At 40.3% G+C, this 18,964-nt stretch overlaps 1 protein-coding gene across 9 annotated transcripts in view; it reads left to right on the top strand.

Annotated features, from left to right (window-relative positions):
• The window catches only part of LOC122882240 (neuroendocrine convertase 1-like), a 180,559-nt gene that overhangs the window by 5,146 nt on the left and 156,449 nt on the right, over positions 1-18,964 (top strand). For all 9 annotated transcript variants that reach the window (XM_044209423.1, XM_044209429.1, XM_044209428.1 and 6 more), the window contains exons 2-3: positions 81-256; positions 14,706-14,798. In XM_044209423.1, the coding sequence (XP_044065358.1) occupies positions 81-256; positions 14,706-14,798 (269 nt within the window). The remainder of the gene's footprint in view (positions 1-80; positions 257-14,705; positions 14,799-18,964) is intronic.

Genomic DNA, 18,964 nt, shown 5'->3' with positions numbered 1-18,964 from the left:
GACATGGATTTGTAAGCTTTGTAAAGTTTAGTAAATGCATTTTTTTCTTAACTATTTTCTCCTATATCTTATTTTTAAAGGCTCCATGTTCGGGGCAGTTGTGCTGGTGTTTGGCTGCCTGCTGCAGAGGAAACTAGTGACCACAGAGGGGCATCGTGGGACCAACCGCCATGTCTTCTATGCAGTTCAAATGGACGGAGACATCAGAGCTGCCAGAGCTCTGGCCGAGCAGCACGGACTGGAGTTCATACAACAGGTCAGTGCATGTTTAAAGCCCCTGTTGTTACCTGCACCTATGGGCCTGCAATTTACATTTTCTAAATCCGGTTACTGAGGGCCTTTTTTTTTTTTTAAGAGCTGCCAAAGTGCTGACTTCTGTTTCCTATTTGAGGGATATCTGACTTTCATCAAATTACAGCAACATTTCTGAATATTTCATATCTGATCAAAGACACATAGAGTAGGCTGTCCATAAAGAGTGACACGCACACACACACATATATGAAAAGACACATATACACACCCAGGAAGACACACACATGCACATACACACACACTTCTATCTAGCCAACCTTAGTTTATGCCTGTGAGAAACTCCTATATGTGGAATTGGCTCCAGTTGAATGTCTTTGGAGATGATTGGGTCTTTACCTATTTGCCTGGGTTTTAATCTGTCATGCTGAAATCTTTCCATTTGTCAGAAGACTAGATTTGATTTATCCACATCAATACTTTAAAGGTTACTTTGGTTGTTGAGTCTGAAAGTGTGTCAGCTCCCTCAAAAAAAAAAAAAGCAATAAGAAATAAGGGCTCGGAGCGGGTCTTGGTTAGGTGGAATACAGTAGTTCTGCTTTTGTAAGGGTGAGTTCAAAGAGGCGGTTCAAGGGCATAAGATATTTTGGAATGAACTTTTTCTGATTCTCTTTTATGAAAGATTCACAGTTAGAAAGATTGAAAAAGTAAGAGCCCTTATGAATTGACATCCATTCCTGCTGTGCTCTGTTATATTTAGGATTTTAAAAGGGATTCTTTTATTTAACTTCTCCTTTTTAATGTAAAAACTGACTAATAAACACAGATATTCTTAGGATAAAATGTACTATTTGATTAAACATTGTGTGAGCAATCCATCATGAACATTTAGATAGTAAAGCAGATACTGTAAATGCCTGACCTTAAACACAGTGAGGATGATCCATACAATGCATTAAATAGCATATGGACAGTCCCTTTTTAAAGAATTAAACCAAAATAGTGGATATCTTGAATTTTTAGATATTATGTTTTTCATTTTCATAGTTCTGTATATAATTGGTTATAGATAGAACCCTACAGGTGGGAAATCTGAGAAAATATTATTACATCACACCTACAGTCTCCAAGAGTCGCCATAAAAGGTTTTAGTTGCACTTCATTCATTTGAAGTGTATTACTTTGTTCTTTGGCAGCAGATGTACATTCCTCCATCAATTTTGCTCACGGCAGACAATCAAAAAACTGATTGAAGTTATTGATAAGGGATGCTGAAGGTGTGTGTGTGTGTGTGTGTGTGTGTTTTGACATTATTGATAAGAGTTAAGGGGAAGGGTCCGCTAGCTTGGTGTGAGGCTGTGTGCAGCGTTGGCTCCAGGGAACAGGGACGCAAGCTCATTTCAACCTTGGCCCCGCTGCCTGTGCTGCTGCTGCTGCTGCTGCTGCCTGGATCATGAATAAAACATCTCTTTGACCTTTATCAGGAGTGTATTGGACAGTCCACCCCCGTCTCTGTCTTCCTCTCTGCCTGTCTCTCGCTCATTGTCCCTCATGTATGCACACAAACACCTCTGCCTCTTGCTGCATTGTTTTCTGCTCTTTTAAACACCATTGACGCAGTGACCACTTGTAATGACCAAAACATAAACATTTTCCCATTGACATGAACGGCACTGTATTTATGCATATACACGGTGCTATGAAACACATTATGCAATAACTGGTTTTACATATGTGAAATGGTGCAACAATCCTGTAGCGTTGTAGAAATCAGCGATAGGATGCTGTGGTGTGATTCTGTAGTAGTCCATTGTCAAGGATATGCAGTAAGTGTGTTTGTGTGTTAATAAGGTGTCCAACCCAGCACCACCATATCCTGAGAAGAGCCTCAGACAACCCCCTCTTTCACGATCCCCCCAGGTCCAATCTGCTGACTGGCTTCTTTTACCTGTCTGTCGCCAGAGGCTGATGCTAAATGTCACTGACACGAAATCGCCTTTGTTAAGTCAAACCCATCGTAAATATCGTAATATCAAGAAGAAGCCGGTGCTTCACAATTTGCTGTGATATATAATTTTTTTTGAAAACACTGAAGTGGAATGAAAAGTCTGACAAGGCTAACGCCAGCTTGGGAGGATTGTGATGTCTGCTGGCATTCCAGCGGTAATGCCGCATGAGTGGAATGGGAATCAAATGTCTCCATGCTGGCACTCAACATATTGTTGGTCTCTTTGATTTAGTGTACAGCATCCAAGGAAATGTCATTGCGTCCCTCCATTGTGCAGACATGACATATTCATTTTTGCAACTGTAAAATACAAAGAAAAACAAAGCAAAATACCCGAGATGATATCTTAATGCCACACGGACAGATTTACTGTGATGCACTGCACTTGCTTTTTGCAGGTGCTTCTTTGGTAACAGACACACTGAAACCTTGCCTGTCAGTCTTTTTTCTTCTCATTTTTAAACATGTCAAAGAGATGGAATTTATCTATCCACATTTATCTTTCACTTCTTTTACAAATGTTTAACGATGGCTTATATTTTGTCAACATTCCTTTTTCAAATTGGAGAGTAAATCAGCTCATTCCCGAAAAGATAAGATGCCATGAAATGTAGCAACATTTAAATAAAGAAGCAAACGCAACAAATGCAGTGCACCCAGGAAGCTCTTGCTTGTAATTATTATGGCTGTGTGGCAGTGCTGACGTGGATGCAAAGATTACTGTCATACAATGGTGAGTCTCATCTCCAAGCAAGGCTGCGGTGGTGTAATGCAATCATTACGAGCCAGAGAGAAAGAGATGCTCTGACTAGGCAGGTAATGGCAGCCATTACAGGTGAAGAGTTTCACACACATTGACAAAGAAAAAAGAACCTGATCGCGATCTAAAATAGATGAGTTTCTGTTTCACTTTATGCCGGCACAGAACAACAGCACAAAACAACAGCACAGCGGCTTGATATTACATGCTGATTAAAAAAAAAAAGTCTCAGCTTGCAGGCTTACTTACAATACAGCCGACCTAGTTTTAAGTTACATCACATGATACTGCATTGTTTACAGATATTATTTCTTGCTTACTTATGAGTTTGCAAATCCGATTAGAGCCAGATTAAGTCTATGCGTTGTATTGTTTTTATTTTAGCTGAGATCACTGCTTCAAGAATTAAGTGTGTGTGTGTGTGTGTGTGTGTGTGTGTGTCTTGAACTCTGACACCAGGAAGTCCATGGTCTCCAACCAATGGTGAAAGGCCTCCCAGATTCCCATTCTCTCCAGTGAGGTGGAATACTGCTGGCAGATTACCATATCATTTCCATATCATTAGCATACCATTACTGCGGCACAGCTTGGCTCGCTGTCTGCGGACGTGCTATCAGCTCATCGAGAGATTCAATCCCCAATCCGCTCCATGCTTCCCCCCTCCCTCCCCTCCCCTCTCCTCCCTCTGTACACGCGAGGTGTGTTTTCCATCCGAGTAAAGCAGATGTAATTGAGGTAGAGCACTGGATTTACCGGCTAAATGAAATCACACAAACGCTTCACATTCAGCCGGGGCCGCTGTCGTACACATTCAGAGAACTTCTTCTCTGAAGCCTCATAGCGCTGCACCCAATTCAGAATTTCTAATATCCTCTCAGAAATAGCCTCAGTCAGATGCTAAGCTATGTCAAGCCTTACTCTGGCTGGATTACTCCAGGCTGTTATTTTATGACCAGGTGTGTGTGTATGTGTGTGCGTGTCTGGCCAAACGAAAAAGGCCGATGTGCCGCCATCCTCTCTCTCGGCCCTTCCTCTCCCTTTTCTGTACTGTAGGGCACCCAGGGGCACGAAAAGGGACACCAATCCTCTAATGGTTGGAAGAGAGGGCCCATTCCATTAGTCAGGGGGCCCAGAGTTCACCACTGCTCCTCAGTGCGAGGAGGGTGGAGGGAGCGAAATGGAGGCAGGTGTTAGCCAGGGGCAACACAGAAGGCAACACTGCACCAGCTGCATGCTGGGAAATGCAGCGCTTTTTTTCCCTCCCCCATCTCCACTCCTTCTCTGCCTATTTCTATTTCCTCAAGTACAGATGCACACACCTTGCGCATATAGCATGCACAGCACACACACACACACACACACACACACACACACACACACACACAGTCTGAGTTCCTCTCATCTGCTTTTGTCCCCAATTTTAATTCATTCCAGTAAGCTTTTCTCCATTTTCCTTATCTCTTTCTTTCTCACTCTCTCCCTCAAACACTCATTCACTCACTCATTCACTCACGCCTATCTCCATCTCTTTCATTTTCGCTCTCTCTCTTTGCTTACCGCCCCCCCATCCTTGCTCATGCCTCACTCTCATTTGTAAATGGAGAGAGGACTTGACTGAGGAATATGTGGGGAAGATGTGGTTGCCCTCCCAGGTGGGAAACCGTGGCGGAAGAAGGAGAAGAAGAAGAAGGGGGTGAGGAGCAGAAATTATGCTACCATTCCCTCTCTTTCTCTTCTTCTCTCTCTCTCTCTGGGCTGAGATGATGTATGGCTGCAAAGGCCACATGTTGGCCATGTGATGGATTAAAGCACTTTGTAGGAAAATTACTGAGAGCGCCTCAGCACACCCGAGTCTAGCCTTAATAAAATTCTCTTCAATATTGAAATGGAGAGAGAGAGAGGGAGAGAGATAAAGATAAAGATGGTGGACGAGAGCAGGGAGCGGTGGTAGAAGCACACAAACACGCTCATACACAGTGCTCTTACAGGTGATATGGAGTATTGGGAACTACTGTAAAACTGCATGTTGTATAGCTTTACTGTTGGATTTTACTACAAGTTTTTGTTTGGAATGGGTTTATAAAGAGAGCTTAGAGAGAAATAAGTGAAAGTAAACCAGATTTTATGAAGTGGCTGTTTATTATAAGCTCTGTGGATGAACTTTTGTGACATGTTTGTCAGTTACTGCTGTTGTCGAGTGTATCTTCTGCTCCAGTTTCAGTGATTTCCATTTCTTACCCAAAGTAAGAAGCCGAGAAAGTTTTGAAGAAAACACAGAATCCAGTCCAAACCTGTGTAATGTGCCAGTGGACTTCAGTGCGCGTCAGTTTTAATTTTCAAATAGCAGATCACTGTAGCTTGTTTTCATCCGGAAGAAAAATAATTTTTCACAGTTGAATTAATTGTGAGTTTTTATGATTTTTGCTGCAGAGAGTGGGTTTTATTTTGGTTGCGGGTTCTTTTCTTATTTATTTATCTTTTTTACACTTTTACATTTATACAAGTCATATTGTGTGCTTGACCTGTTTAGGGGGAACCAAGGTTTCAAAATATACTCACATAGGGCTGCTCAGTACTAGTCTGTATTAAATGCAGATACGCGATGCTGAAACAGATTTCCAAACTTGATCCAATTCAATTCAGAATTGTATTTAGTGTCGCTGATTATATCAGCTATTTATTCCATACCAATAAGATTATAATGAAGGACAGAAAAAAGTGTAGCAGGCCTGTTGCAACTTGGACTTGGAATATAATAACTTGCGTGCGTGGGTATGGAGTGCAGTAAGCCTGTTTATATAATACTCACACATAATGTAATGACATCACAGTACAGCACTTTTTAGTGCCTGAATAGATTAACTAATGATATAATAACAACATCTACTAAGTTGAGTTGTTACATTTAATGTCACAATATTATTATTGTTTCTAGAGCTTATTGTTTCTCAGCACAGTAATCAATATTGAAAATAATTGTTAATAGTGATAATAATGTTAAGTAATATTTGAAGTCCTAATTGTATCATCAGTTAAAATATGTTACACCCTTTTTAATAATCACCAGTTCATGTAATGTATCATTCATTCACTGTGAAATTATTAGATAAGCCAGTTTGATTACACTCAAGTTACCATCAATGTCTACAGGAAGCCTTAATCCAGAGTTTATTCTAATGTGGCATATTTATTGTATTTATACATACAAGTATTAATATGTTCTGAATGAATGTATTGTTAATTAACCTAAGTTGTGTTCACCCTGGGTAGAATTAAATTTAAAGGGGGAACACTGAACAGTTTTTTAGGTTCTTGTCATGACCTGATTTAAAGGAAGTCCAGTGTATTACAACTTATCTGTCTTATTTTCCTAATTCTTCCCCATTTTCTTTTCAATGTGTAGGTGTGTACAGATATTTTCTTCTTTCTAACAGTCTTATTTTTCTCCTTTTTGGTCTTGTTTATTTATTTTTGTAATCAGAGGTTTTATCCTCATTGTTTTTTGAGGAATTGCCTAGGTGTGCTTTGTTCACCTCCTTATGACTGATGACATATCACGTGTGCATTATTTCTTTTTCTTTGCATAGCTGGCAGGATGTGATACTAACATGGATGTTTGTTTAAAACCCGGTATGATCATCTGACTGGCTATGTTTTTTGCCTTGTTGGGCTTTTTAGTGATGTTGCCACTTTCCCTTAGTGAATACATTGTTTTTATTACCTGTAGAAATGCCGGCCAAAACTACAAAACAAGATCCAAGTTGTAATAAACTGGAACCCATCAATCCCTGCATTTGTCACTTTAAGATGGACTGTAGAACCCTTCAACCCCCCCTCCCATCTCCTGCATTTCCTGCCAATACTGTAACCAACAAGGCTTAACTGCTCACCCCATTTAGCCCCTAGCATCCCCCTCCATCACCCAGCCCTCCTCCTATCTCTCCTTTCTGCTCCATATTTGGGCTGTGGAGGCCACAGCCCCTGTAGGGCTGTTAGTATACACACCAGCTGCTGTTTTCTCCAGAGGGTGGGCTGCTTCACGTGGCTCTCACACACTGCTTCAATGACTCTTGATGTCTGTGTTTGTTTTTGTTTATCCTTCATGCTTTTCCCTTCCATCCCTCCCTCCATCTCCCTCTGTTGCTCTCTCCTCTTTCTGTTTGTCTGTTGGAGGCCGTAAACAGCAGTGGGGCATGTATCCTGTGGATGCTTCGGTCCAACTCTGCTGAACTGCCGTCAGATGCTGTAGTACAAATCAGGCTTATAGTAATGTTTGTTTTTGAAGTCTACTGTGGAGGTATACTGTTTATATTTTTGATGACTGTATCTGGTCAGTGGTGTTAGTATTGCTGTTTCTCAAAGTTTACACATTTCCCATAAACCCTGCTGCTCTCTTGCACAAAGAAGCTGTACCTACAGCCCACAGAAAAATCTGTCCCAAACTTAACAAAAGTAGCCCAAACATGAAGATGTTCGATTTAGGAAAATTACATAAAAACTCTATTAATAATTGTTTTTATTTATTTATTTATTTGACCACTTGGGGGCAGCAAAACAACCATTAAACACAACAGTGACATGCTATCACCTTATAAAGTTGTTACAGTGAACATGCTAGCAAACATTTAGCAGACAGTGAACAGCATTAGCATTTAGTGTTTTTGACCATCGGACGAAGGTAAATCCAATATTCACTCTCCTTTTAGCTCTGACTTGGTCTTCACCAACTGTAGAGGGAGATATTTGTCTCTGTTAAAGGTGGGGTATGCGATTCTGGAGAAATCCAATACAATGACAGTGGGAGGACGTGATGGTTTCCCAGAGCCAGCACAGCAGCTCCAGACAGCGATACTCACAACTCTCCTGCTACTATAGCTAACATCACAACAGCAGCGTATCTTGGCAAACTAGAAAGGAAGCTGAATGTCCGTGGGCAAGTCATTTAACGTTACTGGCTGGAATAGAGTTGTGTGGCTCAGTCTGAGCCACTTTTGTTTATTTCCCATTTACAGAGTCAGGGCTGTGTACAAACACCAGAGTTTTTTTCAGCGCACACACTGAACGGACAGCTAGCGGACTGTGAGGAGAGATGAATTTGACAAAAAGACATGATTTGGATTCGTTATCGCATACCCCACCTTTAAATACTCCACTGTGTTCACCAGCTAGTCACTCACTTTTGTCTGTCTGTCAGCTCATTTAAACAGTTTTTAGCACAAACTGTTAGCTTTTAGCTTGTGTTAGCTAGCCATCAGACTGATTCAGCAACACCACCAATATTAATCTCAGCATTAATATTTTTCTTCTGCTAAAACTACTGGTTACAGCTTCTCAAATGTACAGTTTACTTTATTTTATCTTTTATATTGTAAATTGAAGTTCAGTAAGAAATTCAGAAAAAGTAGCAATTAATCAGTTTCGGCTCTTCTAACTTGTTATGGGAATTTGTCATTAATTCTGGCATCATATGAAGTAAACGATTAATCGTTTAATTAAAAAAAAAAAAAAAAAAAAAATCAGCTCCCAGTACATCAGTGCTAGACACACAGGCAACTTTTAACACAGAGGTAGGCAGTTGATTGAAAGATGATTTAAAGAGGTAAAAGGCCACCATCAGTTCTCTCTCTTCATATCAAGTTTTTAAGCTTTTAAGATTTACTTTTAGCAAACAAAAAAAGAATTTAACAGAAAATGAAAGTACACAAACGAAATATAAAACAACAGACATTAAGGAACAAAAGAGACAATAAGTAGATCACAATACCTACGACTCTTGTTGAGCTTGTGTTTTTCACAGTGCCTTAAATCTGCTTCTTCTTTCATGTGAGTTGTTTTGAATTTTGATGCTTGGGCCTTGCAATCATATCCTGTGCAGTATGATCATCGAATTCAACACTGGACGTGGGAGCACAGGCATTTCTCATGCATAGGAATCAATAACAAACAGGTGAAGAATCAAAACAAAGCATAGACATGAACAAAAATGTGGAATAACAAACTAAATCTAGAGAAATCACTGATGCATTGGCTGAATATAACAGAAATTCTACCTACTGTAACATAATAGGGAAATTGTAGTTGTACTATAAAATTTGCCTTTGGCAACCGTTTTTATCAATAGGCTCTTGTGATGAGCTTTTGAGGTTAAATGAAAACCAGCACATCAAACACTTGCCTCTATAATTATTCAATCCAGTTTCATGACATAATTTTCAAGACTCTTTTCATTGTGTTTCAGTTGAAAATAAAAATCGGCCAGAGTTTAATTAGAGCTTTTAATGTCCTTTACGTTGTCAAGTGTCACAGCTGGAAGAGAAACCAGCAGAGTTGTTCGGAACCTGTAAGTGGAGAGCAGTTCAAGGTTCAGTGTTTTTTATAGGGATATTAACAGAGGTAAGTTTTGTATTTCTGTATTTCACGTCTTGATTTATAATACTGTCTTTTGGGGATTACTGTTTGAGTGTCTTTGAAGAGCATGTTGTGTTCTGTCAACCTTTAGACATACAGTGTATCACAATGAATTTTATACTGTAGCTGTATTGTTCCTGAGGCTGTACATTAGGTAGATGCTAAAACAAAATAAATAGCCACTATAGGATAATTACAATTCAGTTATTTAATAAATTAATCTATTATTATTGCTCTGACTTCCAACTCATATAATTGCAAGTGATTTTTTTGTTTTGTTTTTTTTGGGTTGGAGTCCAAAATTCTTCTGTCCAATATTTAGTCCTTATGGGAGCTTCTTATCAGCAGCAGTAGACAGGTCTGCAGCTGATCCAAGTCGTAGTTGTAGATTTCTTTTTTTTGTTGTTGTTTTTTGTTTCCTTATCATAATATACTGTGTACAGCATATTGAATGAGACTACCTTTTTTGCTTATTTTAATTAACATACAGGAAGTTCTGGCATATAAAGTACCTTATCTAAAGTTAAAGGGAAATGTAATGGTTATCATTCTGTGAATACAGTAAATAGTTTATTTAGCGGTTAGTAGTGTTGCCTTACAGCAAGAATGTCCTGTGTTTGGATCCATTCTCCCCATCTGTGTGGGTTTCCGCCTTCAGTCCTAAGACATGCAAGTCAGGTTATTTGGAGATTCTAATTGCACATAGATGTGACTAGTACATTATGGTAATGCAATTAGTACATTTTCTGTATGCAATATGTGTTGGATTACAAATACAGAAGGCCGACAGGGTTATTTCCTCTCACAATGGGGGCTGAAAAGCCATGCATGTTGGTGTTTAGCTGGTAGACTTTGCAGTGTGCAACTTTTAACAGAGGACAGGAGTTGACGTGAGGTGAGAACTGCTTTTTTTTATGCAGCTACTTTTACAGTTTATCTTGCACATGAACTTGAATAAACATCTGCAAACGTGCTTTGATGTGAATAGATTAAAAATGCAATCTCTCCCACTGGGAAGCGAACCATGTTAGTCTTAGTCCTCTTTACACAGGATAGTCATAATCATACAAAGCTTAAGCTTTTTTTCCACATAGGAAAACACTGCAAATAGGAGTTTTTAAATTGTGTCTTGTGATAACAGTGGTGTCCATATATTGCATTCTGGGAGGTTTTCAGCACCCTTTTTATTTATTTTTTAGATTTAATGCCCAAACATTTTACAGGCGTTAATATACACAAAATAACTATTTACAACAGTATTCTTCATCAAGATAACAGTCAAATGATTTCTTGAACATACAAGTGAGACAAGACTATGTAATGATGGTATATGAATACCTTTGAAATGATACTTAAACATGACAATCTTAGACTGAATTTACATTTCAGATGACAATAAATTGATTTCCATGTATCATTAACATTAACTGTCAGTACCTAGGATTTTTGATTTCCTGCAGCAACATAGTCAAGTCTACATATTGTCCTATGAAGGCTTTGCAGCACTCTTCTTACAGCAGCAGTACTGTCATGCTAATCCCCTCTTCATCAGTGCTTTGGACTAAGGTCATTCGTTGGAGAGATTCAGTTAAGCAATCGAGACGTTGAGAAGAGCATTTTCAATAGTCCCGTCTGTCAGCGTATACCTCTGTCTGGAGTCTGAAGGTCTAGTTGAATTGTGGAGTTGTTGTCAGCCCGAGAAGAGGGCGATAAGTCAGTGCTGTGTCTCCATGTGTACTGTATCAGTGTTCAATCTCCACACCATGCTTTCGAAAAAACATCAGAAAGACTTTTAAGGAGTTGATGTTTCTCTGAACTTGGATCATTGCATTTTATCCAATAATAAACTTGTGGCATGTGGATGTTTAGTCTGAAACGCTATCTAACAGATTTTAATGAATTTTGGTACAAAGTTCTGCAATAGGACAAAGACAAATGGATTAGTCTTTCATCCATAACTCATCACATATATGTCCATATCTGTAATACCCATTTCCCTACTTACTACTGTATGTTGAATTTTCAATACTTGCCATTCAGTCCTCAACAAATGTTTTTACACAACATTTTTTTCAAATATTACCTACAGTTTCCTGTAACTGGTTGCCACATTCTTGAAGGCATGTCTTATTTGACATAATCTGCCATTATTCATGAATGCGTTGTGCATTTGTGTAACCAAATCTAGATAACACATGCACACATAAACTCCATCCTACAAAATGTGATTTCTCTTACAGTTGGCACTACAGCAGCATGATAGATTTAAATGTGTAGTACTCAATGGCCATGAGTCTGACTGACATGAAACTTTGCATAATTCGTCCTTGTACAGTGCCCTAATATTCTCATACAGGATTTAGGTGTTCTAAAAATCAGCATTATTGTCTATAACAATGTGTATTTTGCAGAAAATTGTATAAAAAATGTATAAAAATCCTGAAATGCTGTTGCATGATCAATAGTCCAAAAGAACACTTAAAAAAAAAAATTAAGTGATCAAAATTGATGCACATTACAATTTCTGTTGATCAATAATTAATTAATCGTCAATTGTTTCAGCACCAGTCTTTGTGTGTTTATGTGGAGAAAAACATGTCCATCAGGTGCATTGGCACAAGACGACAGGAAGGTTCTAAATATTAGACTGCAATTTGGGATTCAGTCTATTTCTGGACTTCTTTGGTTACAGGTTGGGTATACCTGATAAACAACAAAACACTTCACAGTAGCATGGTTTTTCAATCAGTCATGCCACCTAGTAGCAGCCTGTAGGATCCAGTATCTATTGTTGATACTGTTTATGGATTCACTAAGTAAAGATCTACCTCTGACTGCAGCCAGCTAGGACATCCAATCCACGTCAAGCTTACTTAGTTCATTGTGCAATGATTCAAGCATACAGTATCTATGTGTAGGTCTGTGTGTGTGTGTGTGTGTGTGTGTGTGTGTTTGAACACTCTCATGATTAGTGTTCTCAGTGACTGGCTGGCTGATGGGGTTGATTTGTCCGACAGTGCTGTGTGTCAGGCAGGCTCAGCGTCCGCACTGGAGAACATGAGTGAAGGAGCGGATAATTGATAGTGACAAGGCGCTCCCAGCCTTAATTGCTGCTGGTGAATTAGATTACCTTTTCAAAGTGCCTTCATTAGCAGAGGGAGAGCCATACCAATGGTCCCCTGATTGGCCTCATATTGTTTTGCTGTGAACCCGCTCTGTAAGGGCACAAGGATGTGTGTGTGTGTATATTTCTGAGGGTGTGTGTATGTGTTTGTTTTGGTTGGATTGAAATTGCTCACCAATTTCCATGTACAGCTGTAGTTTGACAGTGTGTACATGTGTGTACGTTGTGCACATCCAGTGTCAATAATGTCAAGTTGTCAAAGTGACACATTTCGCAGGGAGTGTTTTTCTGTTTTTATGGGCCACTGACTGCTGATGGCCACTGGTGTTGGTTCACCCAAATTACCAAAAAATGTGCAAATTAATAGAAAATTAAATATTAAAGTGTTCCTTAATTTATTCCAAGAGGGAATTTGTTTTTTTGTTTTTCCTAGTGAGATTAGAAGTCCAACTTACAGAATCCATGAAGCTTGTAGGGTCTTCAGCAAGGGGGATCTTGGTTTTATAAAGGCTTGAAACCTAAGTTCTCCAGTAGAAGAGAAGTTTCTATGACCCTGCTGTCGGTACAAAAAATAAACACCCTAAAAGCTAAGGGAAGAGATAGAAGGGATTTTTCAGAGAGCAAGCAGTGAAAGTAGAGAGGGTTTATCAACCCATGCAGAGACGGTGACATGAGCATCTTCTTAAAAAAACTATTTTCTGGCCAAACCCAAAAGTCCAAAACCTTACCCCCTCTTCATCCCTGGCAGCACCAGTTTCAGCTCCAGCCATCCTTCCTCATCCCATTTTCATATCTGTCTCCAGTCACTGCTTCATCTGCCCCCAGTGCCCCCCCATCCCAAAACCCCACTGGCATCCCCATCCCTGTCTCATGCTTCATCCCTGCCCCAGCCAGCCTGCAGCCCCCTGCTGAGTTAAATGGAGTGTGCCTGCATCAGGGGAGTCGCGTGTGCTCAGTTCAGCTCAGCTCAGCTGGGCTGCCAGCGTTATAAACTTACTGTGTGATTATTGTCAGAGCGAGACTCCTCCACCCAGGAGTTCTGCGCTGATGGGTACTATGTCACTGGGTACAGCCAGCCATGGAGGGTGGGATGAGAGCGCAAAGGAGTGACAGAAACTGGGATGAGAAAAGGATGCGAAGAAGGACGAGAAATACTGTTAGTAAGGGAGATGGAGAAAAGTAACAAGGATCGAGGGAGAAAGGATAGAAAAAGATGGAGGATGGGGAACAAGAAGGAGGGCAAAGTCATCAAAGGAAAGAAAAAGCCAAGCTGAGCAAGGAAAGACTGATGTATACCTATCTCAGCAGACAAAGACAAGGGGAGACACACAGGGAGTGATATAAAGAGTGAGCAGCAGAATAATGTGCCGGGAGAAGAAAGAGAGGCAGCAGGGAAATCAGCAGAGGAGAGAGAAAGAGGGAGAGACAGGGAGGGTGGGTAGAAAAGAAAGGCAAAGAGAGAAATTAGAGAAAACATTTTCAAGCGAGTGATGTGTGCTGTGATTGTTTTTTCTCTCTCTCTCTCTCTCTCTCTCTCTGCCTCGCTCTAAACGGTCGGGATGTGGCCTGTATCTGCCGGCAAGAAGGAACTCAATTTGGGACAATTTACTCTGCAGTCTCAGCCCTGATGCACCTCAGGGACAGAGAATAGAGAGAATGAATGTGAAGGAAGATAGAATCAGCAAGCCACACACACACACACATATACACACGCACAACGTGCGCCTTGCACACAATTGCCGCCGAGTAGATTTCACTTAGTTAGTTCTAACTCTCCCAGGCGGTCAATACGATGTGAGTTTATAAGGCTTGGAAATGAAAAGCCCAGGATAAGGTTAGATAAACTGTGTGCTATTTGATTTCGGCCCACCTCTCGCAGAAAAGCCCACACAAGACAGATGGCCAGAGGGGATACACTGATATCGGACTGTGCAAAGGGTCATGTGGGTGATTAAGGCTGAATACGTTATGTGTTTTGGCCCTCACACTGTACCTGTAATGGTCTCTCTGAAATGATGAAAACACTTGCATTCTTAAATAAAAGGCACTCAACCAAGCAAATCTTACACCAAATATTGTGTTCTGCACCCCTTCATGTCCTGAAAGTGAGGGGTTTTATATCCTGACCACAATATTTGTTTCGACACTGACAGGTTGGCAGCCTGGAGGGTCTGTACACCCTGAGAGACAGCAGGGGGCGCCCTGACAGAGCCACCTTTGAGAACAGACTTGCGACCGCATCAGGGGTAAGTATTTTTAACTGTTCCATTAAATAAATACTGCCAAATAAAATACCCATCACACGTTAGGATCTGGAGAGTGGATCAAGCTGCAGGAAGAAGCCACTATGACGTTGTTTTTTTTCTTTCTTTTTTTTTTTGCCTGGCTCGCACTCGCTGTGTAACACAGCGGGAAATGGATTTGTAACTACAGCAAATCAGAGCGTTCAGCTACTTAGACGTGACTGTTTGATACATTTAACACGGCCACGTCAAGGTGAATTCACACTCTGGCATCGGTTCTGATTTTACACAGCATGTATATGCAAATGGTATTTCATTTGGCTGGCATTGCTGTTTTAATCAGGGTCTAGTGTTGATTAGTGAGAAGGATGGGGGGAAAAAAAGAAACAGAGCCATGTGGTGAGAAATGGCTGAAAGTTATTTACCTTGCTTGTGTAGTTCATGTGCCAGTTCAACCCGATATCACTTTGTGCCCCCCTCCCTCACCACCTTCAGCAAGCCGTTCTGCATCACCCTCGGAGTGCACAATGCAGCCTCCTCACCGGGCTTTCGTTGCCAGGGAAACGGTCACCCACGGAGACATCCCATGACAGCACAGGGTGAGGGAGGAGGGCTGGAAGGAAGGGTCGGAGATGCGACTTTGGCCCTGTCCGTTCTCCAGGGTGCGCCAGACCTCTGGCCCTTCCCCAACACACTGCCCCTTCAGTGTCACACCCAAACTAAGCAACACTGCATTTATACACACAGAAAGACACACATGCATGTACCAAAACACACAATCAAGAGCAAGAGAAAGAAATGGACAGAAAGTAAAAGAGAGAAGAGGATTCCAAACTTTCTGAGGCAGTGTGCGTGTGATTAATTCAAGTAATTTATGTGCAATCTCCAGTGACTCCATGTATGGTTCATGATTTCATTACACTGGAACTTTAATTACTTTTCTACCATCGTAACTTTACGTGAAAATGAATTTGCACCCCCAAAATGTCCCACATTTCGTAATGAGTCTTAAATCTAATGGATTGCACAAATAATGTTTTGGGATAATGAACAGTTGCATACTTAGACATTGCATCTCCTTACCAGGCGCTGTTGCATCATTAAATGCCTTGCATTGAAGTCTGTTTGTTGGCTACAGTACATTGTTTTATGTGAACTAATCATGTTTAGCAGTGAGGCAAGAAAAAAGTCTCTAATATCACTTACTTCAACCCAATAGGAAACCGTTTTTATTTCGGAAGATAATGCCTTAGTCCTTTATCCAATCAGACTAACACAATCTGCTTTAATAGCATTTTTAGGCTGAAAACAGTCAATATTGTAATAAGGTATATGGAAGAGGTATTTATGGTGGGATATGTGTTTCCAAATACAATTACAGTGTGTTAGCTACAGTAGTTGGCCTGCTGCCAAAGCCTGAGCTGTACTCCATCTGCTTACCTCTGACCAGGCCTCTGTCTGTACTGTGTGCTGCTTTTCACTCTGCGTCACACACTAAACTTTGCATTGTGTGGCAGGTGAGTTACATTACAGAGCTCATTAATTACTGCAGCATGCCAGCTTTAGTAAGCTGCAAGTCTGAGACAGAGTTAATGTTAGTTTAATGCTTCTTAAACTGTCCTCTGGGGTAAAACCATTACTCGTTAGAGTAACATGGTAACATACCAATCCTGGGATCACACATATGGTGGTAAGTGTGCTACTCTTTGAAGGAATTGAATTTGTCCGAAATGAAATACTGAGTTTCTGGTGCATCATTGTATAGCAAAAGCATTAAAAGATGTGTTTTCATGCGTGAGATCTAGTGGAACAAAACGGAATGTTGTTCGTTGCCACAGTTCTCTGTGAAGTTTTGAATTGAAAATAAAAAGCGTTTGTTGAAACTTTCCCAACTGGCAAACTCATGTTGAAATCATGTGTTTGGAACATCAGGACAGACGTCTAGGCTGCATCCTCTGAAGCCAGATTGAAAAATCCGTTTCCTGGCTGTGATTTTGACGTTCTCACCTGATGTCAGCATCACAAACAAATCAACATCCTTAGATTTAATCTGCAGAACATGTGAAAGGTGTGTTGAAGAATAACTTTTTCATGCTCAATACGAACAAGACGGACAAAAATAATTGTAGATGAAGTTACAAAGAAACGTTCAAATGATATATTGCTTTCTGGATAAAGTGGAATAGCTCCATCTTGTCCTCACCATAGACTAGGCCAGCTTCACAGAGTGTTTAAGTCCAATAAAAATATCTGTTTGCTGTCTGAATTGTCCCACATGCTTTGAAAAAACAATTTCTATTCAAGGTCCACTTACTCATTTGTTCTGGAACTTTCGACCGCATCACACAGTCGTCATCATCAGCAGATGAAGTTTGCTCCGTTGTCATGTTTAAGGTTTTAAGCCAACATGTACACAAAGTCATAAAACTTTGCAGAATAATGGAAAGCTTCAGTATCTACAGTTCCATGACAAACTTCATCTGCTGGGGAAGACCGTGTGATGAGGTCGAAAGCTCCAGAACAAGCAAGTAAGTTGACCTTGTGTGCAAATTGTTCTGTCAGCTGCTGTTTCCAAGGTTAAGAAGGGACTGTCAAGCGCTGCTGGATTTTGTTAATATTACTGTACAATTGATAACCATGTGTGACTAGATTCATCTTAATATGTTAGAGCTGTGAAATTCTGTCACTCATATAATATAGTAATATGAAATGTGCCCAAAATTGCACATTCCATGTGTATCGATTGATGTAATATGATAATATACAGTAACATGTTATGTAATATAGTTTTACCTATACTGTGCTGAGAAATATACTGTAATAATATGATCTATAAGAAGTGAAAGTGAAACCTAATACAAATACTTTACAAATGACTCCCACCTTTGTCAGCTAAGTGTAAATAATGTGGAACCATGGCCAACAAATGATTGACGAATGACGAGTGCATTATAAAATATCAAAAATACCTGTTCATCACAGTTGATGGAAACTATCGTTCAATTTGTCAAAAAGAAAATGCTAATGCTTTTAAAAGTGAAACATTTCAGTTGAACCCATGCATATGATTGTGTTCCATAACAGAGGAATGATACACACACACTTCATAAATCAGTGCAGTCTGCAACAGCTGTTGTAGCACATATCAGACACTGGCTGAGTTAAAGCAGTCCATAGGAATGGGGCTCTGATGCTCACACATGGAGAGCTGTGCTATAACAGCCTACTGCCAGCAAAGCAACAATCAGCTGTTGTATTAATCGCACCGCTAATGACATAATTAGCAACGCTGTGGAAAAACAGCTCCACACAAACATGTGCGGGCTCAGAGACGACACGCGATGCACATTTACACAGTTAACAGACAGCTCACATACATTCTGACTCAAAGCAAGATCATGATCATAAGACATACATTCAGGAATATATCCACACAGGCAACCACCACACAGTTAATGCGCAGACAGATATGGCTGCAGTGTGACAGCACATAATAACATCCAAGTGTTTCTCTCTCTTCTCTGTCTGTACCTTGTATACTTCAGGTTACACCTCCCCATCATTGACCCTCTTCCTAACTGTCCTAACTATTGTACCTCTTGCAGTTTCATTCTCAAACGCACAGACATGTCTCTGACTGAACTCTACACTGACCTTTTACAAAATGTCTCCGATACTAACCCCCTGCCAGCTTCTGACATACACACACTGGTCCCTGCTGGTGTACTACACACTTAATACACACATACAGGAAAACACTGCGCAGAGTATGTTCCGGCCCTCTGACTTTTTTTTTTCTTTGTCTTAACGTCTGTCTAGTTATGGAAGCTGTGCCTTATTGTTACTGCCACTCTAGCAGCAACACGGCTCTCAGCAATGAGGAAGTCAAAGACATATTCAGCAGAACTGTTGTGACGTTGTCATCATATAAACTAAATAATGAAACAAAGTTATGGAAGGACAAAACCTGTTTTTCCCACAGAAGATATCAGAAGTCAAGTGCAAGTGAACCAATCAACCAACCAAAGTGACTCCACCTCTTTTTGAGTTTAAAAAGGCCTGTAGACCTTCTTCACAGCACACATTTTGGCATGTTATAGCAGGAAAAGCACAGGTGTAATTAATAACATTATATATGACTGCATTCCATTTATGTGAGCTAGTTCCAG

The sequence above is a fragment of the Siniperca chuatsi genome, linkage group LG9 (assembly GCF_020085105.1).
Source record: "Siniperca chuatsi isolate FFG_IHB_CAS linkage group LG9, ASM2008510v1, whole genome shotgun sequence".
Lineage (NCBI taxonomy): Eukaryota > Metazoa > Chordata > Actinopteri > Centrarchiformes > Sinipercidae > Siniperca > Siniperca chuatsi.
This window is presented reverse-complemented; position numbering and strand designations above follow the sequence as displayed.